The 27,924-nt window shown below is 24.4% G+C and overlaps 2 protein-coding genes across 2 annotated transcripts in view; one reads left to right on the top strand and one right to left on the bottom strand.

Moving 5' to 3' along the window:
* Positions 1–27,924, top strand: part of LOC131807122 (uncharacterized) — a 397,457-nt gene that overhangs the window by 191,726 nt on the left and 177,807 nt on the right. The window lies entirely within an intron of this gene.
* LOC101899887 (uncharacterized) lies at positions 7,226–9,712 on the bottom strand. The gene is made up of 2 exons (XM_005189712.4): positions 9,583–9,712; positions 7,226–8,747 (listed from the first exon to the last, which is right to left on the bottom strand). Exons 1-2 carry the CDS (start codon positions 9,628–9,630, stop codon positions 7,542–7,544), a joined length of 1,254 nt encoding a protein of 417 aa, XP_005189769.1. The 5' UTR covers positions 9,631–9,712; the 3' UTR covers positions 7,226–7,541.

Below are 27,924 nucleotides of genomic sequence, written 5' to 3'. Positions count from 1 at the left end.
TTAAAATCCACGTTACTCTGAAGGTTTAAAAATTATTTTTTAAAATCCACGTTACTCTGAAGGTTTAAAAAATTATTTTTTAAAAATCCACGTTACTATGAATGTTTAAAAATATTTTTTTAAAATCCACGTTACTCTGAAGGTTTAAAAATTATTTTTTAAAAATCCAAGTTACTATGAATGTTTAAAAATATTTTTTTAAAATCCACGTTACTCTGCAGGTTTAAAAATAATTTTTTAAAAATCCACGTTACTCTGAAGGTTTAAAAATTATTTTATAAAAATCCACGTGACTATGAATGTTTAAAAAATATTTTTTTAAAATCCACGTTACTCTGAAGGTTTAAAAAATTATTTTTTAAAAATCCACGTTACTATGAATGTTTAAAAAATATTTTTTTAAAATCCACGTTACTCTGAAGGTTTAAAAAATTATTTTTTAAAAATCCACGTTACTATGAATGTTTAAAAAATATTTTTTTAAAATCCACGTTACTCTGAAGGTTTAAAAAATTATTTTTTTAAAAATCCACGTTACTCTGAAGGTTTAAAAAATTATTTTTTAAAAATCCACGTTACTATGAATGTTTAAAAAATATTTCTTTATAATCCACGTTACTCTGAAGGTTTAAAAATTATTTTTTAAAAATCCACGTTACTATGAATGTTTAAAAATATTTTTTTAAAATCCACGTTACTCTGAAGGTTTAAAAATAATTTTTTAAAAATCCACGTTACTCTGAAGGTTTAAAAATTATTTTTTAAAAATCCACGTTACTATGAATGTTTAAAAATATTTTTTTAAAATCCACGTTACTCTGAAGGTTTAAAAATAATTTTTTAAAAATCCACGTTACTCTGAAGGTTTAAAAATTATTTTTTAAAAATCCACGTTACTATGAATGTTTAAAAAATATTTTTTTAAAATCCACGTTACTCTGAAGGTTTTAAAAAATTATTTTTTAAAAATCCACGTTACTATGAATGTTTAAAAAATATTTTTTTAAAATCCACGTTACTCTGAAGGTTTTAAAAAATTATTTTTTAAAAATCCACGTTACTCTGAAGGTTTAAAAAATTATTTTTTAAAAATCCACGTTACTATGAATGTTTAAAAATATTTTTTTAAAATCCACGTTACTCTGAAGGTTTAAAAAATTATTTTTTAAAAATCCACGTTACTATGAATGTTTAAAAAATATTTTTTTAAAATCCACGTTACTCTGAAGGTTTAAAAAATTATTTTTTAAAAATCCACGTTACTATGAATGTTTAAAAAATATTTCTTTATAATCCACGTTACTCTGAAGGTTTAAAAATTATTTTTTAAAAATCCACGTTACTATGAATGTTTAAAAAATATTTTTTTTAAAATCCACGTTACTCTGAAGGTTTAAAAATAATTTTTTAAAAATCCACGTTACTCTGAAGGTTTAAAAATTATTTTTTAAAATCCACGTTACTATGAATGTTTAAAAAATATTTTTTTAAAATCCACGTTACTCTGAAGGTTTAAAAAATTATTTTTTAAAAATCCACGTTACTCTGAAGGTTTAAAAAATTAATTTTTAAAAATCCACGTTACTATGAATGTTTAAAAAATATTTTTTTTTAAATCCACGTTACTCTGAAGGTTTAAAAAATTATTTTTTAAAAATCCACGTTACTATGAATGTTTAAAAAATATTTTTTTAAAATCCACGTTACTCTGAAGGTTTAAAAAATTATTTTTTTAAAAATCCACGTTACTCTGAAGGTTTAAAAAATTATTTTTTAAAAATCCACGTTACTATGAATGTTTAAAAAATATTTCTTTATAATCCACGTTACTCTGAAGGTTTAAAAATATTTTTTAAAAATCCACGTTACTATGAATGTTTAAAAATATTTTTTTAAAATCCACGTTACTCTGAAGGTTTAAAAATTATTTTTTAAAAATCCACGTTACTATGAATGTTTAAAAATATTTTTTTAAAATCCACGTTACTCTGAAGGTTTAAAAATTATTTTTTAAAAATCCACGTTACTCTGAAGGTTTAAAAAATTATTTTTTAAAAATCCACGTTACTATGAATGTTTAAAAAATATTTTTTTAAAATCCACGTTACTCTGAAGGTTTAAAAAATTATTTTTTAAAAATCCACGTTACTATGAATGTTTAAAAAATATTTTTTTAAAATCCACGTTACTCTGAAGGTTTAAAAAATTATTTTTTAAAAATCCACGTTACTCTGAAGGTTTAAAAAATTATTTTTTAAAAATCCACGTTACTCTGAAGGTTTTAAAAAATTATTTTTAAAAATCCACGTTACTATGAATGTTTAAAAAATATTTTTTTAAAATCCACGTTACTCTGAAGGTTTAAAAAATTATTTTTTAAAAATCCACGTTACTATGAATGTTTAAAAATATTTTTTTTAAATCCACGTTACTCTGAAGGTTTAAAAAATTATTTTTTAAAAATCCACGTTACTCTGAAGGTTTAAAAAATTATTTTTTAAAAATCCACGTTACTATGAATGTTTAAAAAATATTTTTTTTGTTAAAATCCACGTTACTCTGAAGGTTTAAAAAATTATTTTTAAAAAATCCACGTTACTCTGAAGGTTTAAAATTATTTTTTAAAAATCCACGTTACTATGAATGTTTAAAAATATTTTTTTTTAAATCCACGTTACTCTGAAGGTTTAAAAATTATTTTTTAAAAATCCACGTTACTCTGAAGGTTTAAAAAATATTTTTTTTTAAATCCACGTTACTCTGAAGGTTTAAAAATTATTTTTTAAAAATCCACGTTACTCTGAAGGTTTAAAAAATTATTTTTTAAAAATCCACGTTACTATGAATGCTTAAAAATTATTTTTTAAAAATCCACGTTACTCTGAAGGTTTAAAAAATTATTTTTTAAAAATCCACGTTACTATGAATGTTTAAAAAATATTTTTTTAAAATCCACGTTACTCTGAAGGTTTAAAAAATTATTTTTTAAAAATCCACGTTACTCTGAAGGTTTAAAAAATTATTTTTTAAAAATCCACGTTACTATGAATGTTTAAAAATATTTTTTTAAAATCCACGTTACTCTGAAGGTTTAAAAAATTATTTTTTAAAAATCCACGTTACTATGAATGTTTAAAAAATATTTTTTTAAAATCCACGTTACTCTGAAGGTTTAAAAAATTATTTTTTAAAAATCCACGTTACTCTGAAGGTTTAAAAATTATTTTTTAAAAATCCACGTTACTATGAATGTTTAAAAAATATTTTTTTTGTTAAAATCCACGTTACTCTGAAGGTTTAAAAAATTATTTTTAAAAAATCCACGTTACTCTGAAGGTTTAAAAATTATTTTTTAAAATCCACGTTACTATGAATGTTTAAAAAATATTTTTTTTAAATCCACGTTACTCTGAAGGTTTAAAAATTATTTTTTAAAAATCCACGTTACTCTGAAGGTTTAAAAAATTATTTTTTAAAAATCCACGTTACTATGAATGCTTAAAAATTATTTTTTAAAAATCCACGTTACTCTGAAGGTTTAAAAAATTATTTTTTAAAAATCCACGTTACTATGAATGTTTAAAAAATATTTTTTTAAAATCCACGTTACTCTGAAGGTTTAAAAATTATTTTTTAAAAATCCACGTTACTCTGAAGGTTTAAAAAATTATTTTTTAAAAATCCACGTTACTATGAATGTTTAAAAAATATTTTTTTAAAATCCACGTTACTCTGAAGGTTTAAAAATTATTTTTTAAAAATCCAAGTTACTATGAATGTTTAAAAAATATTTTTTTAAAATCCACGTTACTCTGCAGGTTTAAAAATAATTTTTTAAAAATCCACGTTACTCTGAAGGTTTAAAAATTATTTTATAAAAATCCACGTGACTATGAATGTTTAAAAAATATTTTTTTAAAATCCATGTTACTCTGAAGGTTTAAAAAATTATTTTTTAAAAATCCACGTTACTAGGAATGTTTAAAAAATATTTTTTTAAAATCCACGTTACTCTGAAGGTTTAAAAAATTATTTTTTAAAAATCCACGTTACTCTGAAGGTTTAAAAAATTATTTTTTAAAAATCCACGTTACTCTGAAGGTTTAAAAATTATTTTTTAAAAATCCACGTTACTCTGAAGGTTTAAAAAATTATTTTTTAAAAATCCACGTTACTCTGAAGGTTTAAAAAAATATTTTTTAAAAATCCACGTTACTATGAATGTTTAAAAAATATTTTTTAAAATCCACGTTACTCTGAAGGTTTAAAAAATTATTTTTTAAAAATCCACGTTACTCTGAAGGTTTAAAAAATTATTTTTTAAAAATCCACGTTACTATGAATGTTTAAAAAATATTTTTTTATAATCCACGTTACTCTGAAGGTTTAAAAATTATTTTTTTTAAATCCACGTTACTCTGAAGGTTTAAAAATTATTTTTTAAAAATCCACGTTACTCTGAATGCTTAAAAATTATTTTTTAAAAATCCACGTTACTCTGAAGGTTTAAAAAATTATTTTGTAAAAATCCACGTTACTATGAATGCTTAAAAAATATATTTTTAAAATCCACGTTACTCTGAAGGTTTAAAAGTTATTTTTTAAAAATCCACGTTACTATGAATGTTTAAAAAATATTTTTTTTTAAATCCACGTTACTCTGAAGGTTTAAAAATTATTTTTTAAAAATCCACGTTACTCTGAAGGTTTAAAAAATTATTTTTTAAAAATCCACGTTACTATGAAGGTTTAAAAAATTATTTTTTTTAAATCCACGTTACTCTGAAGGTTTAAAAATTATTTTTTAAAAATCCACGTTACTATGAATGTTTAAAAAATTATTTTTTAAAAATCCACGTTACTATGAATGCTTAAAAAATATTTTTTTAAAATCCACGTTACTCTGAAGGTTTTAAAATTATTTTTTAAAAATCCACGTTACTCTGAAGGTTTAAAAAATTATTTTTTAAAAATCCACGTTACTCTGAAGGTTTAAAAAAATATTTTTTAAAAATCCACGTTACTCTGAAGGTTTAAAAAAATATTTTTTAAAAATCCACGTTACTATGAATGTTTAAAAAATATTTTTTTAAAATCCACGTTACTCTGAAGGTTTAAAAAATTATTTTTTAAAAATCCACGTTACTCTGAAGGTTTAAAAATTATTTTTTAAAAATCCACGTTACTCTGAATGCTTAAAAATTATTTTTTAAAAATCCACGTTACTCTGAAGGTTTAAAAAATTATTTTGTAAAAATCCACGTTACTATGAATGCTTAAAAAATATATTTTTAAAATCCACGTTACTCTGAAGGTTTAAAAATTATTTTTTAAAAATCCACGTTACTATGAATGTTTAAAAAATATTTTTTTTTAAATCCACGTTACTCTGAAGGTTTAAAAATTATTTTTTAAAAATCCACGTTACTCTGAAGGTTTAAAAAATTATTTTTTAAAAATCCACGTTACTATGAAGGTTTAAAAAATTATTTTTTTTAAATCCACGTTACTCTGAAGGTTTAAAAATTATTTTTTAAAAATCCACGTTACTATGAATGTTTAAAAAATTATTTTTTAAAAATCCACGTTACTATGAATGCTTAAAAAATATTTTTTTAAAATCCACGTTACTCTGAAGGTTTTAAAATTATTTTTTAAAAATCCACGTTACTCTGAAGGTTTAAAAAATTATTTTTTAAAAATCCACGTTACTATGAAGGTGTGAAAAAATATTTTTTTTTTTAAAATCCACGTTACTCTAAAGGTTTAAAAAATTACTTTTTAAAAATCCACGTTACTATGAATGTTTAAAAAATATTTTTTTAAATCCACGTTACTATGAATGTTTAAAAAATATTTTTTTAAAAATCCACGTTACTCTGAAGGCTACTCTGAAGGTGTGAAAAAATATTTTTTTTTAAAAATCCACGTTACTCTGAAGGTTTGAAAAAATACTTATTTAAAAATCCACGTTACTATGAAGGCTTAAAAAATGTTCGTCTGAAGGTTAGCAAAAAGATTTTATTTTTTTTAATCTTTCAAAAACTATTTTTATTTTTTTTATAAAATCCGCTCTTGTCCGAAGGCTTAAAAAATATTTAATTTTTTTGTGAGCCCATAAAAAAAATATTTTTTTAATCCACGTTCGTCTGTAGTCTGAAAAAAATATTTTTATTAATTTTTTTAAATCCATGAAAAAATATGTTAACGTTCGTCTGAAGGATTAAAACATTTTTTTATTATTTTTTTAATTGAAAATTGACGTTTTCTGTAGGCTTACCAAAATATTTAATTTTTTTCATGCAAAAATGTATTTTTTTAAATAGATGTTCGTCTGAACGCTTTAAGAAATATTTTTTTTAAAGTTCCCAAAAAAATATTTTAAAGTTCTTTTTAAGAAATTCTCGTTTGTCTAAATGCTTAAAAATTATTAACTTTTTTTTTAAATCTACGATAAAATATTATATATATTTTTGTTTTTAAATTCATAAAAAAATAATCAAATTATTTTCATTTTTTTAAATTTGTAAATTAAAAGCTGTATTAAAAATCCAAACTCCTCTGAAGCTTCAAAAAATATTTTTAAAAAATCCATATTCCACTGAGGATTGCAAAATATATTTTTTAAATTCATGTTCATTTGGAGGCATAGAAAAATATTTTACAAAAATCCATGAACCTCTAAAGGCTTTAAAAGATGTTTCTAAAAAATTAACGTTTCTCGGAAGGCTGAACAAATATTTATTTTGTTTTAAGTCCTTGAAAAAAAAAATATTTTTTTAAATCTTAGAAAAACTATTGTTTTTTTAAACCATGAAAAATATTTTTTATGTTATTTTTTTTTAAATCCATGAAAAAATATTTTGGGGTTTTTAAATCCACGTTCGTCTAAAGGCTTAAGACCTATACTAAAATTCTTAAGCTTAAAAAAATATTTAAAAAAAATCCATGTCCTTCTGAAGGTTAAAAAAATACTTAATAAAAATTTAAATTTCTCTGATGATTTCAATTTTTTTTTTTTCAAAAACATCTGAAAAAATCAAGAATTTTGAAAATCTGGATTTTTTTTACAAACCCACCTTTGAAAGATATCCTCAAAATGTATTTTTTAAATTTAAATTTTTAATAATTTTTTTTTTAAATCAAAATTTAAAAATTACCTTCCAATATTTTTTTATAAATATCCATGTTTTGATCCAAAACTATTTTTTTTTAAATCCATATATTTTTTTTTGTGAAAATCATAAAATTTATTCATTACACCCTAATATACATTAGCATAATACAAATTAAAACTCCAAAAGCATTGGGTCTTTAATTGGATGGCTTTGGCCAAATAACACCAGCGAAGCACCATTTTGCCAACTATCCAAGCAGCCGACCATGCAGCCAGCCAGCCTTGCTTCCGACCAATATTACATTACCAAATCATTGTAATGCGTGTTCACATAACTGTAAACACAATAATGCTTACATTAATCGTACCCTTCCCCCTCTTCAGCCCCACCCCACCCTCACTGGATCATCAATTCATTCCTTAACTAAACCTCTTTGCATTTCTCATCCATCAGCAGAACCCGGGTGCTGCCCACATTCTGTGCGGCACTGTAGAGCATCTCATAAATATGCGTGCTATCAGCATTTTCCTTTTGGCTTCGTTCGTGCAGCTGCCGCACAGCCTCCAAATAGGCATCGTATTTGGATGCGTTTTCAAAATCCTTTTTGAACTCATCGTACAAATGCTGGATCTCCATGAGTTGGCGGGAGCCATCGGTGGCATTGAGCAGGGACATGGGTGCGGGTGGTAGCATGGCCGACCACTCGGCATGGGTGTAGTCGATGAATTCGAAATTGCTGAAGAGGAAGGCCACAATGAGATCCAAGCCCTTTTGTTTGAGTTTTTCGAAAATGGCCGTCAAATCCTGTTGCGAGGTTTCGGTGTTTTGGAATTCTTCCACATCCATGGACATGTGATTTTGGAGATAATCGTAGAGACGCTGGCGTTTGCTGTAGAGATCGGTGGTGTTGAGCAGATGGCCAATTTCGGTGAGTATCTTTTCCAAGGCCTCATTGTGGCTGGCCGAGGTTTCCTCCTTGCTCTCGAGGACTTCTTGGAGCAGTTTGCCAATAACCACGAGATAATCATCGATGAGTTCGGCACCGGTGTGATTGACCTTGTGATACAGCTGCTCGCCGAACTCCTTAACATTGATGGAGACGGTGAGATTTTCCTTGAGACCCAATTTTTCGAGGGCATTGGCCACGGTCTCTTCGTTGAGGGGAGCCAGCTGGACATGGGGTGAATAGAAATTGTGATGAGGCTTCTCGCGGTGCTCCTCCGGTTTGCTGCCATTCACATTGTACTGTTTACAGATGTAGTAGTAGCGTAGATTGTGCATCTCCTCAAAACTCTCCTCCTGCAGAGCCTCAATTTTATTTTTCAATTTTTCAAGGAACAGGACATTCCTTAGGCCATAGATGGTGTCACGATTGGCATCACGATGTTCGGTCAGATCAAACCATTGTTTGAGAAAGACCACTTTGGTGCCTAATTTTTTGGAGTTCATGGCCACGGACCAGGCATGCTGATGGGTGTCATCCTTCATCTGGCTGGCGGTTGGTTTTATGTCGCGCAGATATTTATTCATGGCCTGTAGGGCAGAGCGTTTCATGACACGTTGCAGCTCTTGGAGGAAATCTTTTTGGAAATTCCTGGAAAGCAGGGAAGTTTCCAAACCCAGGGAGAGCTGGAAAAAATAAGATTTTGACCAAAATTGGAATTTTGAAAGTATTTGAAAAAAAAATTGAAAAAATTAAATTTTGAAAAAAAAATTGAAAAAATAATATTTAAAAAAATCAAAATTTTGAAAAAAATTGAAAAATTAAAATTTAAAAAAAATTGTAATTTTGAAAAAATAATAAAATTTTGATTTTTAATTTTATAAAAATAAAAAAAAAATAAAATTTTTTTAAAAAAATATTTAGAAAAATTAAAATTTTGAAAAAAAAATTGAAAAATTAAAATTTTGAAAAAATTTTGACCAAAAATTGTAATTTTGAAAGTATTTGAAAAAAAAAATTGAAAAAATTAAATTTTGAAAACATAATATTTAAAAAAAATAAAATTTTGAAAAAAATGAAAAATTAAAATTTAAAAAAAAATTGGAATTTTGAAAAAAATAATAAAATTTTGATTTTTAATTTTATAAAAATAAAAAAAAATGAAAAAAAAATATTTAGAAAAATCAAAATTTTGAAAAAAAAATTGAAAAATTAAAATTTTGATAAAATTGGAATTTAAAAAAAAGATAAAATTTTGACAAAATAAAATTAAAAAATATTATTTATATTTTTAAATTTTATTTATTTAAAAATTTATTTAGAAATATCAACATTTTGATAAAAATTGAAAAATTAAAATTTTGAAAAAATGGATTTTTGAAAAAAAAATAAAATTTTGAAAAAATGGATTTTTGAAAAAAATACAATTTTGAAAAATTTAATTTTTTGAAAAATAAAATTGTTTGAAAAATAAAATTTTGAAAATATTTATATTTCTTTTAATTTTTTTCCTTTACCCACCTGAACCCCAACAGCCAATATGGCCAGGAAAATTATAGAAACTCTCATTTTGTTTTGATTTCAAATTTTTTTTTATTATTTTTTTCCGATTCTACTTTTTGCCAATTGCGATCCGCTATTGTAAGTGACTATTTTTACACTGATTTGTGCCCATTTCAGCTGTACAACGAAGTAGCCTCCATCCGTTGTTTGGCGGAAAGGTCAAGCCGTGTTATCACCACCACCACCATCACCATTAGCGAGTTGTTTGACTTGCTTTCCGATTAAGACAAAACGAAAAAAAAAAAAAAAAATATGAAATGACAAACCAAAATAGTGAGAAGAAAAATAGAAAGAAAACGAAAAGAAAACAAAACAAAAGAAAATCCCACTCGATTGTTATGGGGGATCATGTCTGGAATTTTTGAAATTTGGAATTAATTTTGAAATTGACGTAGGCCGTCAATAATGCACCGTGGGAGACAAAAACAAAAATGCATTGGTGTGTGGGTGTGGAATAACATAAATCAAATAATATTTCAAAATTACCTTGAAAGAAAAAAAGTAATAAATAGGATTTAGATAAAGAGGGGAGGGGGGGGGTATAAAAAATAATTTGAATAAAAAATAATTAATAAAAAAATTTTTGATAATAACATTGGGTGGCAAAATTCAATTTTGTTCGAAAAATTCCGCAGCACATTAGAAAATTCGAGGTAAAAAATGGAAGACATTTGTATCGGGGTATTGAAATTTTTTTATGAAAAAAATAAAACCAAAATAGAGGTGGCAAATTATCACCTCCTTCAATTTCAATTTTTATTTATTTATTTATTTTTTCTTCTTTTTGAAATGTTCGAATAAAAATACCTCGAAATCCATTGATTTTAGGTATAAAGTGCCTTTGGCAATATTGTTGATAAAAATATGAGGATTATTTTTATCAACTATTTTAAACCTCACGCGAGTCAAAAAATGGGTCTTTTTGGCCCTTTTTTGAAAAATTTCTTAGAAACTCCCCTTAAACGGGCTCGCAGCACCTCAAAATATTTTACCAAATTATTGGCCATAAAATTCTACCATAGGTCCTAGAAGACGTCAAGAGTCTAAATCATGCCCAAACGCCAGGGATTCAGATATATTAAAAACTCATTTTAGGGTTAAAACCGTACTTTAGGTGAGTTTATGCAAAACTCTCCCACAAAGCATAACTTTGGAAGGATAACGTCAAAGACAAAAATATTCTCCATCAAATTTCAGCATAAGTCATAGAAGAAAAGAAATCCGTATTTCCACTTCATAACTAAAATACACTTGAATTAATGTCCAAAAAAAACCGAAAATATTCCCCAATTTTTTATTCAATTTTTTCTTCACTTTTTTCGATTAGACACCTGAAAGTAACATAAAATTTCGCTTTAGGCCAAAGTCATCAAAGGAAGAAATATTCTACACAAAATTTCACTATAAATCTCAGAATAAATCATATATCCAGGTGCAATAGTTTCTAGGAAAATTATATTCGAAATTTATAAATTAAAACCAAAAAATTATGTTTTTCCGTTTTTACTCTTAATTTAACTCGTTTTCAGTCTATGCCAAAATCTCCATTTATCCGCCACTTTTTGTGAAAACTGTCGAAGAGAGAAATATTCTACATCAAATTTCACTATGAGTTACCATTGGAAAGAAATATTTATATTCATTCCATATCAAGATATGATTCATATCAATATTGCACAAAAAAAAAAACGAAAATATTCCCCAATTTTTGATCAATTTTTCTTCGGCTATTTTTTTTTTTTTTTGACGTAAAAATAAGACTAAATTTCATTTTAGGTGGAAGGTGATAAAAGATGAAATATTCTACCGAATTTCACTATAAATCTCAGAATAAACCATAAACCTAGGTACAATAGGTTTTAAGAAAATTAAATTCGAAATTTATAAATTAAAGGAAAAATTACTTGTTTCCTTTTTCTAACGTAAATTTAATATGTTTTAAAACTAGGCCAAAATCTCCATTTTTTCGCGACTTTTTGGGAAAAGTCTCAAAGAAGGAAATATTCCACATCAAATTTCACTATGAGTCACCAACAGAAACATATCTCTATATCCATTGTATATCAAGAAATTAATCGTATCAAAGTTGCAAAAAAAAAAAAAAAAAACCGAAAATATTCCTCAATATTTTTTTATAAATTTTTCCTCGGCCTTTTTTCGACCTAAAAATAAGATAAAATTTCATTTTAGGCGGAAGGTGTTAGAATATGAAATATTCTACGCCAAATTTCACTACAACTCTCGGAATAAACCGCACATTTAGGTACAATAGTTTTTAAGAAAATTAAATTCGAAATTTATAAATTAAAGAAAAAATTACTTGTTTGCTTTTTTAAATGTTAATTTAACACGTTTTAAGACTAGGCCAAAATCTCCATTTTTTCGCGACTTTTTGGGAAAAGTCTCAAAGAAGGAAATATTCCACATCGAATTTCACTATGAGTCACCAACGGAAACATATCTCTATATCCATTCTATATCAAGAAATGAATCGTATCAAAGTTGCAAAAATACCGAAAATATTCCCCAATTTCTTATCAATTTTTCCTCTGCCTTTTTTCAATTTGACACCTGAAAGTAACATAAAATCTAATTTTAGGTGAAAGTTTTCAAAAGAAGAAATATTCTACACCAAATTTCCCTAAAAATCTCAGAATAAAACATATATCTAGGTATAATAATGTTTAAGAAAATTACGTTCGAAATTTGTAAATTAAAGAAAAAAATATTTGTTTCCTTTTTCTGATGTTAATTTAAAATGTTTTCAATCGAGGTCAAAATCTCCATTTTTTCGCGACTTTTTGGGAAAAGTCTCAAAGAAGGAAATATTCCACATCAAATTTCACTATGAGTCACCAACGGAAACATATCTCTATATCCATTCTATATCAAGAAATGAATCGTATCAAAGTTGCAAAAATACCGAAAATATTCCCCAATTTCTTATCAATTTTTCCTCGACCTTTTTTCAATTTGACACCTGAAAGTAACATAAAATCTAATTTCAGGTGAAAGTTTTCAAAAGAAGAAATATTCTACACAGAATTTCACTTTAAATCTCAGAATAAACCATATATCTAGGTACAATAATTTATAAGAAAATTACATTCGAAATTTATAAATTAAAAAAAAAAATAATTTTACTGTTAATTCAACACGTTTCCAATCTAAGGTAAAATCTCCATTTATTCGTCACCTTTTGTAAAAAGTATTAAAGAGAGAAATATTCTATATCAAATTTAACTATGAGTCACCGATCAATATAAATCTCTATATCCATGCTATATTAAGAAATGATCCGTATCAATATTAAAAAAAGAAAACTAAAAAATTCCCTAATTTTTTTATAAAATTTTATTTGGACTTTTTTCGAGTTGACCCCTGAAAGTAACATAAAATCTAATTTTAGGTGAAAGTTTTCAAATGAAGAAATATTCTACAACAAATTTCACCATCAATCTCAGAATAAACCGTACATCTAGGTACAATAGTTTTTAAGAAAATTACATTCGAAATTTATAATTTAAAAGAAAAACATCATGTGTTTACTTTTTAAATGTTAATTTAACACGTTTTCAAACTAGGCCAAAATCTCCATTTATTCGTCACATTTTGGGAAAAGTCTCAAAGAAGGAAATATTCCACATCAAATTTCACTATGAGTCACCAACGGAAATAAATCTCTAAGTTGCAAAAAAAAAAAAAAAAACGAAAAAAATCCACAACTATTTGATCAATTTTTTCTCGGCCATGTTTCGAGATGAAACTTGAAAAATAACATAAAATTTCGTTTTGGGCGAATATTGTCAAAAGAAGAAATATTCCACACCAAATTTTATTATAAATCTTAAAATAAATTATGTATCTAGATAAAATAGTTTTTAAGAAAATTAAATTCAAAATTTATGGTCTGCACGAAAAAAAATTATTTTTTTTTTTGTTAATGGTCATTTAACGGGATTCGACCCCAAGTCTTCCTTTAAATTTCATTTTATTATTCCAAGTTTTTATTCGGATTTTTTTTTTTAAATATTTTTGTTTCGAAATTCATTATAAACTTATATTTTTTAAAATATTTTTTTTCCAAAGCTCTTTGCATTTGGATGATTAAAAAATATTTTTTCAAACCTTCACAGAAATATGCATTTAAAAAAATTAACCTTGAATACCAATGAGAATGCCAAATGTCAGTGAACATTCAAAAAAAAATAAATAAAAATAAATGAATAAATAAATAAATAGATATTTCTCAAGCCTTCAGACAATAGTGGATTTTTTAAAAATTTAAAAAAAATGTTTTTCAAGCTTTCAGTGCAACATGGATTAATTAAAAAAAAATTGGTGAAGCTTCAGATTACCATTGATTTTTGAATAAGGTTTAAATCCGCACATATAAATAAAAAATATAAATATTTTTTTATGTATTTAAAAAAAAATTAAAAAGATTTTTTAAAACCTTCTGACTAGCGAGGTTTTTGATATAAAAAAATATTTTTTCATCAATTTACAACAAATTAAGCATATTTTTGCAATCTTTTAGACGAACGTAGATTTTTTTTAGATTACATATTTTTTTATCGATTTAAAAAAATTACATATTTTTTAATGTTTAAAAAAAATCCCTCCACATTTACAAAAAAACTTTGAAATTATTTTTCACGCCTTCAACGAACTTAAATTTTTAAAAATATTTTTTTTTTCAAACCTTCAAAAAAAGTGAGTTAAAAACATATTTTTCAAGCCTTCAGTGACACATGGATTATTTAAAAATATTTTTGTTCAGCTTCAGACGTACGTCGATTTTTATACAGTTTTCTAAGGCCATAGGGGAAAGGGCATATAAATACAAAAATATAAATATTTTTTTATGTATTTTAAAACGATTGAAAAAATTTTTTTTTAAACTTCTTACAAGCGTGGATTTAAAAAAAAATTCATGGATTTAAAAAAAAATATTTTTTGCAATCCTTCAGACGAATGTAGATTTAAAAAAAAATACATATTTTTTTCTGAATTTAAAAAAATTAAAAGATTTTTTCATGGATTTACGAATTCATCCAAATTTAAACATTTTAAAAGTATTTTTTAAGCCTTCAGACGAATTTAATGGATTATTTAAAAATATTTTTCAAGTTCTCAGTGGAACGTGGATTATTTAAAAATATTTTTTCAAGCCTTCAGTGGAACGTGGATTATTTAAAAAATATTTTTTCAAGCCTTCAGTGGAACGTGGATTATTTAAAAATATTTTTTCAAGCCTTCAGTGGAACGTGGATTATTTAAAAAATATTTTTTCAAGCCTTCAGTGGAACGTGGATTATTTAAAAAATATTTTTTTTGAAGTTTCCGAGAAGCTTGGATTGTTTAAAAATATTTTTTGAAGTTTCGAAGAAACGTGGATTATTTAAAAATATTTTTTGAAGCTTCGGAGAAACGCGGATTGTTTAATAATATTTATTGAAGCTTTGCGAGCGTGGATTTTTTTATATAATTTTTTAAGTCTACAAAGGAACGTTGATTAAAAAAATAAAAATCATTTTTTATTTAATTAAAAAAATAACAATAGAATAAAATTATTTTTTAAAGTCTTTAGAAAAATGTGAATAAACAAAAAAATTTAATATTTTGCAAGACCTCTGCGGAACGGGGCTTTAAAAAAAATTTAAGTATTTTCTTTGTGAATTAAAAGAATAATAATAAAAAATAGTTCCTTAAGCCGTATATTAAAAAAATTAATTAATTAGTTTTAAATTAAAAAAAAAATATTTAAATAACTTTTAAAACATTCAGATGAACTTGGATTTAAAAAATATATTTTTTATGGATTAAAAAAATAATATGTTTGCATAATAATATGTTTGCCTTCAGACCATCGTGGGTTTTAAAAGAAAATTTAAATATTTTTTTAAGGATTTTTGAAACAAAAAACTAAAAAATATTTTATTAATTTAAGCCTAAGGAAGAATGGGGATTTAGAAAAAAAAATATTTTTATAAACCATCAGAGGGTTATGGATTTTTGTAAAATATTTTTTTAACTTCTTAATTTAAAAATAAAATATTTTAAACGTCTACTGCCACTGAAAATTAGGAATATGGATTTTTTTAATAATTATTTTTAAGAACCTACAACAAACTTGGATTTTTTAAAAAATATTTTTAAAAACCTATATTAAACGTGGATTTTTTAGAAATTATTTTTAACGAAATTATAAAATATTTTAATATCAAACGTGGATTTATTTTTAAATTATTTTTAAGAACCTATATCATGCGTGGATTTTTTAAAAATAATTTTTAAGAACCTATATCCAATGTGGTTTTTTGTAAAAATTATTTTTAAGAGCCAACATCAAGCGTGAATTTTTCAAAGTTATTTTTAAGAATCTACATTAAACGTGGATTTTTTAAAAAATTATTTTTAAGAAACTAAATCAAACGTGGATTTTTTAAAAAAATATTTTTAAGGACCTACACCAAACGTGGATTTTTTAAAAAATATTTTTAAGGACCTACACCAAACGTGGATTTTTTAAAAAAAATATTTCTAAGAACCTACATCAATAGTGGAGTTTTTTAAAAAATATTTTTAAGAACCTACATCAAACGTGGATTTTTTAAAAATTATTTGTATGAACCTACATCAAACTTGGATTTTTTGACAATTATTTTTTAAGAACCTATATGAAATGTGAATTTTATAAAAATTATTTTTAAGATACTACGTCCAATGCGGATTTTTAAAAAATTATTTTTAAGATACTACGTCCAATGCGGATTTTTAAAAAAATTATTTTTAAGAACTTTTATAGAATGTGGATTTTTTAACAATTATTTTTAAGAACCTATATCGAATTTGGATTTTTTAAAAATTATTTTTAAGAACCTATATCAAACGTGGATTTTTTATAAAATATTTTTAAGAACCTACATCAAACGTGGATTTAAAAAAAAAAATATTTTTAAGAACCTACATCAAACGTGGATTTTTTAAAAATTATTTTTAAGAACCTACATCAAACGTGGATTTTTTAAAAATTATTTGTAAGAACCTTTATCAAACGTGGATTTTTTAAATATTGTTTTACAGAACCTACATCAAACGTGGATTTTTTAAAAATTATTTTTAAGAACCTATTTCAGATGTGGATTTTTTAAAGATTATTTTTAAGAACCTATATCAAACGTAAATTTTTTAAAAATTATTTTTAAGAACCTATATCAAAAGGGTATTTTTTAAAAATTATTTTTAAGAACATATAACAAACGTGAATTTTTTAAAAATCATTTTTAGGAACTTATGTCAACGTGGATTTTTTAAAAATTATTTTTAGGAACTTATGTCAACGTGGATTTTTTAAAAATTATTTTTAAGAACCTACACCAAACGTGGAGTTTTTAAAAATTATTTTTAAGAACCTACATCAAACGTGGATTTTTTAAAAATTATTTTTAACAACCCACATCAAACGTGGTATTTTTAAAAATTATTTTTAACCACCCACATTAAACGTGGTTTTTTTAAAAAAATATATTTAACAACCCACATCAAACGTGGATTTTTTTAAAATTACTTTTAATAAACCACATTAAACGTGGATTTTTTAAAAATTACTTTTAACAAACCACATTAAAAGTGGGTTCTTTAAAAATTATTTGTAAGAACCCACATCAAACGTGGATTTTTTAAAAATTATTTTTAAGAACCCACATCAAACGTGGATTTTTCAAAAATTATTTTTGTGAACCTACATCAAATGTGGATTTTTTAAAAATTATTTTTAAGAACCTTTATCAAACGTGGATTTTTTAAAAATTATTTTTAAGAACCTTTATCAAACGTGGATTTTTTAAAAATTATTTTTAAGAATCTTTATCAAACGTGGATTTTTTAAAAATTATTTTTAGGAACCTATATCAATTTCTGATTTTTAAAAAGTAATTTTTAAGAACCCATATCGAATGTGGATTTTTTTAAAAATATATATTTAAGAACCTATATCAAACGTGGATTTTTTCAAAATTATTTTTAATAACCTAAATCAAACGTGGATTTTTTTAAAATTTTTTAAGAGCCTCCATCAAACGTGGTTTTTTTAAAAATTATTTTTAAGGATGTAAATCAAATGTGGATTTTTTTAAATTATTTTTAAGAACCTACATTCAAAGTGGATTTTTAAAAATTATTTTTAAGAACCTATATCAAACGTGAATTTTCTAAAAATTATTATTAAGAACCTATATCAAACGTGGATTTTTTAAATATTATTTTTAAGAACCTATATCAAACGTGGGTTTTTTAAAAATTATTTTTAAGAATATATATCAAACGTGGATTTTTTAAAAATTATTTTTAAGAACCTATATCAAACGTGGATTTTTTAAAAATTATTTTTAAGAACCTACATCAAACGTGGATTTTTTAAAAATAATTTTTAAGAACCTACATCAAACGTGGATTTTTTAAAAATAATTTTTAAGAACCTACATCAAACGTGGATTTTTTAAAAATTATTTTTGAGAACCTTTATCAAACGTGGATTTTTTAAAAATTATTTTTAAGAACCTTTATCAAACGTGGATTTTTTAAAAATTATTTTTAAGAACCTTTATCAAACGTGGATTTTTTAAAAATTATTTTTAAGAACCTTTATCAAACGTGGATTTTTTAAAAATTATTTTTAAATACCTTTATCAAACGTGGATTTTTTAAAAATTATTTTTAAGAACCTTTATCAAACGTGGATTTTTTACAAATTATTTTTAAGAACCTTTATCAAACGTGGATTTTTTAAAAATTATTTTTAAGAACATATATCAAACGTGGATATTTAAACAATTATTTTTAGAACCTATATCAAATGTGGATTTTTTAAAAATTATTTTTAGGAACCTATATCAAATGTGGATTTTTTTAATTTATTGTAGAGAACCTATATCAAATGTGGATTTTTTAAAAATTATTTTTAAGAACATATATCAAACGTGGATATTTAAACAATTATTTTTAGAACCTATATCAAACGTGGATTTTTTAAAAATTATTTTTCAAAACTTATATCAAATGGGGATTTTTAAAAATTATTTTTAAGAACATATATCAAACGTGGATATTTAAACAATTATTTTTAGAACCTATATCAAACGTGGATTTTTTTAAAATTATTTTTAAGAACCTTTATCAAACGTGGATTTTTTAAAAATTATTTTTCAAAACCTATATCAAACGGGGATTTTTTAAAAATAATTTTTAAGAGCCAACATCAAATGTGGATTTTTTAACAATTATTTTTAATGTGGATGAATTGAAAAATTATGTGACTTGAGTTTATTTTCTACAACATTTTTTTATTTTATTTAATTTAATCCAATTTATAACAATAATCTTTTTAACCAAACCCCAGGACAAAATTTTATCTTTTAATCTAATTAGCTAAGATTTCGTTTTTCAATCCATTACCATTACCACTGTGAAATAAAAACAAATTTTCCTAACCTCAATGTAACCACCAGACCTTAGTAACTTCATCAACGACGACGATAAAATTCCACAAAATTTAATTTAATAATGCAAATTAAAGTAAACAGAAAATGACTTTCATTTTCAATCTCTGGTCCCTGAAAAAGTCTTCGACCAATAATTACACACATGAGAGATTTTCAAAAGAATTGAAATACAGAAAAGAAAAAAACAACTCCCTCAAAATTCAGAGTCTGCAACAACAGAGGAACTCAAAACCACTGGCCGAAAAGATACACAAAGGGGTCGTAATTAAATTAATTCCATTTTAAAGCAAAAATTTTGAACAAGAAGAATTTTCCGGACGAGAGGTTCACGATAAAGTAAGACTGGATTTTTATGAATTGTGAAGGGTTAATCGGAAAACTTGAAAGATATTCACAAATTCCACTTTCAAAAGAAATTTCTTTTTTTGAAGGTTTCATAAACTTGGCAACCCTTGTCCTAGATTTTAAAATCTGGTTTGAGTTAAAACACTGCAAAAAAAAAAAATAGTCTTCTTAACTTAATTTGATATTTGAATATCTTTAATGGAGTCCTTTTTTGTTGTTGTTTTTGTTGCATGGCTGTTTGTTCTACTGTCGAATGTCAAACTCACAGCTGGCAACAATAGTTGCCATTGCCGTTATTGTTGTTGTTGTTTTTGTTATCATTATTATCAAAAGAAAACTTTACCACAGAATGCACTCATGCATGACCCACAAAACTTCCATTACAAACATAGTAGCTGTAGCTGTATCTGTTTGCGGACAGACACCAAAGAGATCGAACACACACACACACACTTCATACAGACAGGACTCGAGGGGGTGTCATTCCAAATAGGCCTTATAAAAAAGTATTTTAAAAAATCCAATTTTCTTGAAGGTCCTTGCAAAAATATTTAAAAAAATGCAAGTATATTGATATTCCTTTAAAAATTAATTTTAAAAAAATTCACGTTTATGGATGGCCTTAGAAAAAATATTTTCTAAAAATCCACGTTTATTGGTAGTCCTTTAAAAAATATTTTCTAAAAATCCACGTTTATATTTGGGACTTGAAAAAATATTTTTAAAAAATCCACGTTTATATTTGGGACTTGAAAAAATATTTTTAAAAAATCCACGTTTATATTTGAGACTTGAAAAAATATTTTTAAAAAAATCCACGTTTATATTTGGGACTTTAAAAATATTCTTTAAAAAATCCACGTTTATATTTGAGACTTGAAAAAATATTTTTAAAAAAATCCACGTTTATATTTGGGACTTTAAAAATATTCTTTAAAAAATCCACGTTTATTGATAGTCCTTTAAAAATTAATTTTAAAAAATCCACGTTTATTGATAGTCCTTTAAAAATTAATTTTAAAAAATCCACGTTTATTGATAGTCCTTTAAAAATTAATTTTAAAAAATCCACGTTTATTGATAGTCCTTTAAAAATTAATTTTAAAAAATCCACGTTTATTGATAGTCCTTTAAAAATTAATTTTAAAAAATCCACGTTTATTGATAGTCCTTTAAAAATTAATTTTAAAAAATCCACGTTTATTGATAGTCCTTTAAAAATTAATTTTAAAAAATCCACGTTTATTGATAGTCCTTTAAAAATTAATTTTAAAACATCCACGTTTATTGATAGTCCTTTAAAAATTAATTTTAAAAAATCCACGTTTATTGATAGTCCTTTAAAAATTAATTTTAAAAAATCCACGTTTATTGATAGTCCTTTAAAAATTAATTTAAAAAATCCACGTTTATTGATAGTCCTTTAAAAATTAATTTTAAAAAATCCACGTTTATTGATAGTCCTTTAAAAATTAATTTTAAAAATCCACGTTTATTGATAGTCCTTTAAAAATTAATTTTAAAAAATCCACGTTTATTGATAGTCCTTTAAAAATTAATTTTAAAAAATCCACGTTTATTGATAGTCCTTAAAAAATTAATTTTAAAAAATCCACGTTTATTGATAGTCCTTTAAAAATTAATTTTAAAAAATCCACGTTTATTGATAGTCCTTTAAAAATTAATTTTAAAAAATCCACGTTTATTGATAGTCCTTTAAAAATTAATTTTAAAAAATCCACGTTTATTGATAGTCCTTGAAAAAATATTTTTAAAAAATCCACGTTTATTGATAGTCCTTTAAAAATTAATTTAAAAAGTCCACGTTTATTGATAGTCCTTTAAAAATTAATTTAAAAAAATCCACGTTTATTGATAGTCCTTTAAAAATTAATTTAAAAAAATCCACGTTTATTGATAGTCCTTAAAAAAATATTTTTAAAAAATCCACGTTTATTGATAGTCCTTTAAAAAATATTTTTAAAAAATCCACGTTTATTGATAGTCCTTGAAAAAATATTTTTAAAAAATCCACGTTTATTGATAGTCCTTGAAAAAATATTTTTAAAAAATCCACGTTTATTGATAGTCCTTGAAAAATTAATTTTAAAAAATCCACGTTTATTGATAGTCCTTTAAAAATTAATTTTAAAAAATCCACGTTTATTGATAGTCCATTAAAAATTAATTTTAAAAAATCCACGTTTATTGATAGTCCTTTAAAAATTAATTTTAAAAAATCCACGTTTATTGAAAGTCGTTTAAAAATTAATTTTAAAAAATCCACGTTTATTGATAGTCGTTTAAAAATTAATTTTAAAAAATCCACGTTTATTGATAGTCCTTTAAAAATTAATTTTAAAAAATCCACGTTTATTGAAAGTCGTTTAAAAATTAATTTTAAAAAATCCACGTTTATTGATAGTCGTTTAAAAATTAATTTTAAAAAATCCACGTTTATTGATAGTCCTTGAAAAATTAATTTTAAAAAATCCACGTTTATTGATAGTCCTTTAAAAATTAATTTTAAAAAATCCACGTTTATTGAAAGTCGTTTAAAAATTAATTTTAAAAAATCCACGTTTATTGATAGTCGTTTAAAAATTAATTTTAAAAAATCCACGTTTATTGATAGTCCTTGAAAAATTAATTTTAAAAAATCCACGTTTATTGATAGTCCTTGAAAAAATATTTTTAAAAAATCCACGTTTATTGATAGTCCTTGAAAAAATATTTTTAAAAAATCCACGTTTATTGATAGTCCTTGAAAAATTAATTTTAAAAAATCCACGTTTATTGATAGTCCTTGAAAAAATATTTTTAAAAAATCCACGTTTATTGATAGTCCTTTAAAAATTAATTTTAAAAAATCCACGTTTATTGAAAGTCGTTTAAAAATTAATTTTAAAAAATCCACGTTTATTGATAGTCGTTTAAAAATTAATTTTAAAAAATCCACGTTTATTGATAGTCCTTGAAAAATTAATTTTAAAAAATCCACGTTTATTGATAGTCCTTGAAAAAATATTTTTAAAAAATCCACGTTTATTGATAGTCCTTGAAAAAATATTTTTAAAAAATCCACGTTTATTGATAGTCCTTGAAAAATTAATTTTAAAAAATCCACGTTTATTGATAGTCGTTTAAAAATTAATTTTAAAAAATCCACGTTTATTGATAGTCCTTGAAAAATTAATTTTAAAAATCCACGTTTATTGATAGTCCCTTAAAAAATATTTTTTAAAAATCCACGTTTATTGATAGTCCTTGAAAAAATATTTTTTTAAAAATCCACGTTTATTGATAGTCCTTGAAAAATTAATTTTAAAAAATCCACGTTTATTGATAGTCCTTTAAAAATTAATTTTAAAAAATCCACGTTTATTGAAAGTCGTTTAAAAATTAATTTTAAAAAATCCACGTTTATTGATAGTCGTTTAAAAATTAATTTTAAAAAATCCACGTTTATTGATAGTCCTTGAAAAATTAATTTTAAAAAATCCACGTTTATTGATAGTCGTTTAAAAATTAATTTTAAAAAATCCACGTTTATTGATAGTCGTTTAAAAATTAATTTTAAAAAATCCACGTTTATTGATAGTCCTTGAAAAAATATTTTTAAAAAATCCACGTTTATTGATAGTCCTTGAAAAAATATTTTTAAAAAATCCACGTTTATTGATAGTCCTTGAAAAAATATTTTTAAAAAATCCACGTTTATTGATAGTCCTTTAAAAATTAATTTTAAAAAATCCACGTTTATTGATAGTCCTTTAAAAATTAATTTTAAAAAATCCACGTTTATTGAAAGTCGTTTAAAAATTAATTTTAAAAAATCCACGTTTATTGATAGTCGTTTAAAAATTAATTTTAAAAAATCCACGTTTATTGATAGTCCTTGAAAAATTAATTTTAAAAAATCCACGTTTATTGATAGTCCTTTAAAAATTAATTTTAAAAAATCCACGTTTATTGATAGTCCTTTAAAAATTAATTTTAAAAAATCCACGTTTATTGATAGTCCTTTAAAAATTAATTTTAAAAAATCCACGTTTATTGATAGTCCTTGAAAAAATATTTTTAAAAAATCCACGTTTATTGATAGTCCTTGAAAAAATATTTTTAAAAAATCCACGTTTATTGATAGTCCTTGAAAAAATATTTTTAAAAAATCCACGTTTATTGATAGTCCTTGAAAAAATATTTTTAAAAAATCCACGTTTATTGATAGTCCTTGAAAAAATATTTTTAAAAAATCCACGTTTATTGATAGTCCTTGAAAAAATATTTTTAAAAAATCCACGTTTATTGATAGTCCTTGAAAAAATATTTTTAAAAAATCCACGTTTTTTGATAGTCCTTGAAAAAATATTTTTAAAAAATCCAGGTTTTTGATAGTCCTTTACAAAATATTTTTAAAAAATCCACGTTTATTGATAGTCCTTTAAAAAATATTTTTAAAAAATCCACGTTTATTGATAGTCCTTTAAAAAATATTTTTAAAAAATCCACGTTTATTGATAGTCCTTTAAAAAATATTTTTAAAAAATCCACGTTTATATTTGGGACTTGAAAAAATATTTTTAAAAAATCCACGTTTGTTGATAGTTCTTTAAAAAATATTTTTAAAAAATCCACGTTTATTTATAGTATTCGAAAAAATATTTTTAAAAAATCCACGTTTGTTTATAGTCCTTGAAAAAATATTTTTAAAAAATCCACGTTTGTTTATAGTCCTTGAAAAAATATTTTTAAAAAATCCACGTTTATATTTGGGTCTTAAAAAAATATTTTTAAAAAATTCACTTTTGTTTCCCCTTTCAAATTAAGGCCCCCTCACCTAACCTTTAACTTCATTTAACTCCTTTACCAATAATATGTAACACATCCTTCCACACACACACATTTACACCCTCAAACTCACTCGATACGGCATTATCAAGTAACCACATTAAAACCACCATTCATATAAACATTGGCATACTTACACAATGCCACAAACACACACTCACCAAGGCGGACAGACACACAGACAGTCAGTCAGTCCGTCTGTCCGTCCATCTGTCGGCCACATTGAACCTTTGGCATGCAAAGAAGCTAGCCACAAACATTCTTTCACGCAAGAGTCAACACTCAATTGGTTGGCTCAAAGCACTGCCCCCTCCCATCCCTCACCTCTCACCCGAATATTCGTCCTGCCACACCACCAATGAATTAAAAGCAACAACAAATAAGAAGGACGATACTACAAAGCCATAAAATCACAACAAAATAACATTGTTGAAATTTTCAAGTACATTTGTTTGTAGGTGTTTGTGTGTGTGAGTGCCTGTATGTATGTGAGTGTGCGTTTGTACGGATGTTGAAATGTATATTTTGGTGCGGAACAAATTATAATGTTGTTGATTTTAATGTTAACATAATTTACTAAATGATTTTCTATTTACACCAGCTTTTTGGGTGTATGTGTGTCGGGGGAAGGGGGTGGTTTTTGTGAGAACGTACGTGAGAGATAGGCTGTGGAATTGTTGTTCTTGATTGTGTGAACTGGACAGGCTGTGGTTAAGTGAAGAGGAATTTGAAAATTGATTTTGAGGCTTTTTAGCAAGATGATTTTATAGCTTCAGCATAGAGGCTACCATGTTCTGCCAAAAACTTGGATTTTGTTTAAGAATACCTTTTACGGACCACTTAATTGTGGTTTGTTACAGAAATCCAGGTCGACAAAATCCTTTTTAAAAAAAGACCCTTCTAAAACATTTGTGTAAACAACTATTTTTAAAATATGACGCCTCAAAAAGCCTTTGAAAAAAATATTTTTTTTTAAATCCACGCCTCCCAAAGTCATCAAAAAATATTTTTTTAAGAACCCATGCCCTTAAAAGTCGTCGGAAATATATTTATTCAAAAAATCCGCGCTTTTAAAAGTCATCGAAATTTTTTTTTTTTAAATCCACGCTATTAACAGGTGTTGGAAAAATATTTTTTTAAAAATCCACGCCATTAACAGTCGTTGGAAAAATATTTTTTTAAAAATCCACGCTATTAACAGGTGTTGGAAAAATATTTTTTTTAAAAATTCACGCCATTAACAGTCGTTGGAAAAATATTTTTTTAAAAATCCACGCTATTAACAGGTGTTGGAAAAATATTTTTTTAAAAATCCACGCCATTAACAGTCGTTGGAAAAATATTTTTTTTAAAAATCCACGCCTCCCAAGGTCATCAAAAAATATATTTTTAAGAACCCATGCCTTTAAAAGTCGTCGGAAATATATTTATTCAAAAAATCCGCGCTTTTAAAAGTCATCGAAATTTTTTTTTTTTAAAATCCACGCTATTAACAGGTGTTGGAAAAATATTTTTTTAAAAATCCACGCCATTAACAGTCGTTGGAAAAATATTTTTTTAAAAATCCACGCTATTAACAGGTGTTGGAAAAATATTTTTTTTAAAAATTCACGCCATTAACAGTCGTTGGAAAAATATTTTTTTAAAAATCCACGCCTCTAAAAATCATCAAAAAATATTTTTTAAAAAATTCACGCCTCTATAATCACCAAAATATATTTAAAAAACATGACAAGTCGTGGAAAAAATATTTTTAAAACAATTTACACCTCTAAAAAATTTACGCCTCACAAATCACCAAACAAATATTTTTTTTAAAAAATCGAAGACCTTAAAAATCATTGAAAAAATATTTTTTAAAAAATCCACGTCTCTAAAACCCGTCGACAAAATATTTCAATTTGAATTCACGCCTCTAAAAGTCACGGAATAAATATTGTTTTAAAAAATCAACGTCCATAAAAGTCGTCGAAAAAAAAAATATATTTTTTTTTTAAACTAACGTCCTTAAAAGACGTCGATGTTTTTTAAACACGTCTCTAAATGTCGTCGAAAAAATATTTTTTAAACATCCAGGGCTCTAAAAGTCCCCAAAAAATATATTTTTAGAAAGTACACGCCTCTAAAAGTCGTCAAAAATATTTTTTTAAAAAAATCCACGTCTTAAGAATCATCAAAAAAAATATTTCAATTAACGCCTCTTGAAGTCGTCAAAAAATATTTTCGTCCAAAAAACTATTTTTGCCGAAAAAATATTTTTTAGAAAATCTACGCTTATAAAATTTGTCCCAAAAAATATTTTTTAGAAAATCTACGCTTATAAAATTCGTCCCAAAAATATTTTTTAGAAAATCCATGCTTATAAAACTTGTCGAAAAAATATTTTTTAGAAAATCCACGTTTTTAAAAGTCGTCGAAAAAATAATTGGTAACAAATTTACGCTTATAAAAGTCGTCGAAAAATTTTTTTTTAGAAAATGGAAGCCTCTAAAAATAATTAAAAAACACACACACTTTTAAAAGTCGTTTGAAAGAATTATTTTTATCGAGTCTGCGCTTATAAAAGTCGTCGAAAAAAAATTAAAAATTCACGCTTATAAAATCGTCTAAAAAATAAAATTTAAAAAATTCATTTTTTCGCTGATAAAAGTAGTCCCAAAAATAATTTTTAAAAATTCCAATCTTATAAAAATCGTGGAAAAAATATTTCTTAAAAAATTTACGCCTCTAAAAGTCGTCGAAAAAAATCCACGCCTGTGATAAACCTTGCAAAAATATATTTTAAAAAATCCACGCCATTGATAGTCCTTGATTTTTTTTAAATCCACGCAATTGACAGTCCTTGAATTAATATTTTTTTTTTAAATCCACGCCTTTGATAGTCCATGATTTTTTTTTTAAATCCACGCCATTGACAGTCCTTGAAAAAATATTTCTTTTTAAATCCACGCCATTGACAGTCCTTGAAAAAATATTTCTTTTTAAATCCACGCCATTGATAGCCCTTGAAACAATATTTTTTTTTAAAAATCCACGCCTTAGTTGATCCTTGAAAAAAATATTTTTTTACAAAATACACGCCTCTAAAAGTCGTCGAAAAAATCCACGCCCGTGATAAACCCTGCAAAATAATATTTTAAAAATCAAAGCCTGTGATATACCTTGATTTTTTTTTTTTAAATCCACGCCTTAGTTGATCCTTGAAAAAAATATTTATTAAAAAAACCCGCCTCTTAAAGTCGTCGAAAAAATATTTTAAAAATAATAGTCGTCGAAGAAAAATATGTTCATAAAAAATTTAATAAAAAATTTAAGATAAGTCGTGAATTTTTCAAATATATTCTTTTCGATGTTTAGATAAGTCGGAAATTTTTTGTGAAATATATTTTTGAGGATTTTTTAAAAATACTTTTTTTGGAGTCTAAAATATATCGTTGATTTTTTTAGAAATATTTTTTAATGTTATTTTAGGTGATTTTTTTAAATATTTTTTTTTCGAAGATTAAATAAGTCGTGGATTTTTTAAAATATTTGTTTCGAGGATCAGAAAAGTCTTGGTTTTTTTCCAAAATATTTTTGTAGACCTAGCTAACTTAGG

The sequence above is a fragment of the Musca domestica genome, unplaced genomic scaffold (assembly GCF_030504385.1).
Source record: "Musca domestica strain aabys unplaced genomic scaffold, Musca_domestica.polishedcontigs.V.1.1 110, whole genome shotgun sequence".
NCBI lineage: Eukaryota > Metazoa > Arthropoda > Insecta > Diptera > Muscidae > Musca > Musca domestica.
Note: the sequence above shows the minus strand (reverse complement) of the source record. Positions and strands in the feature narration are given on the sequence as shown.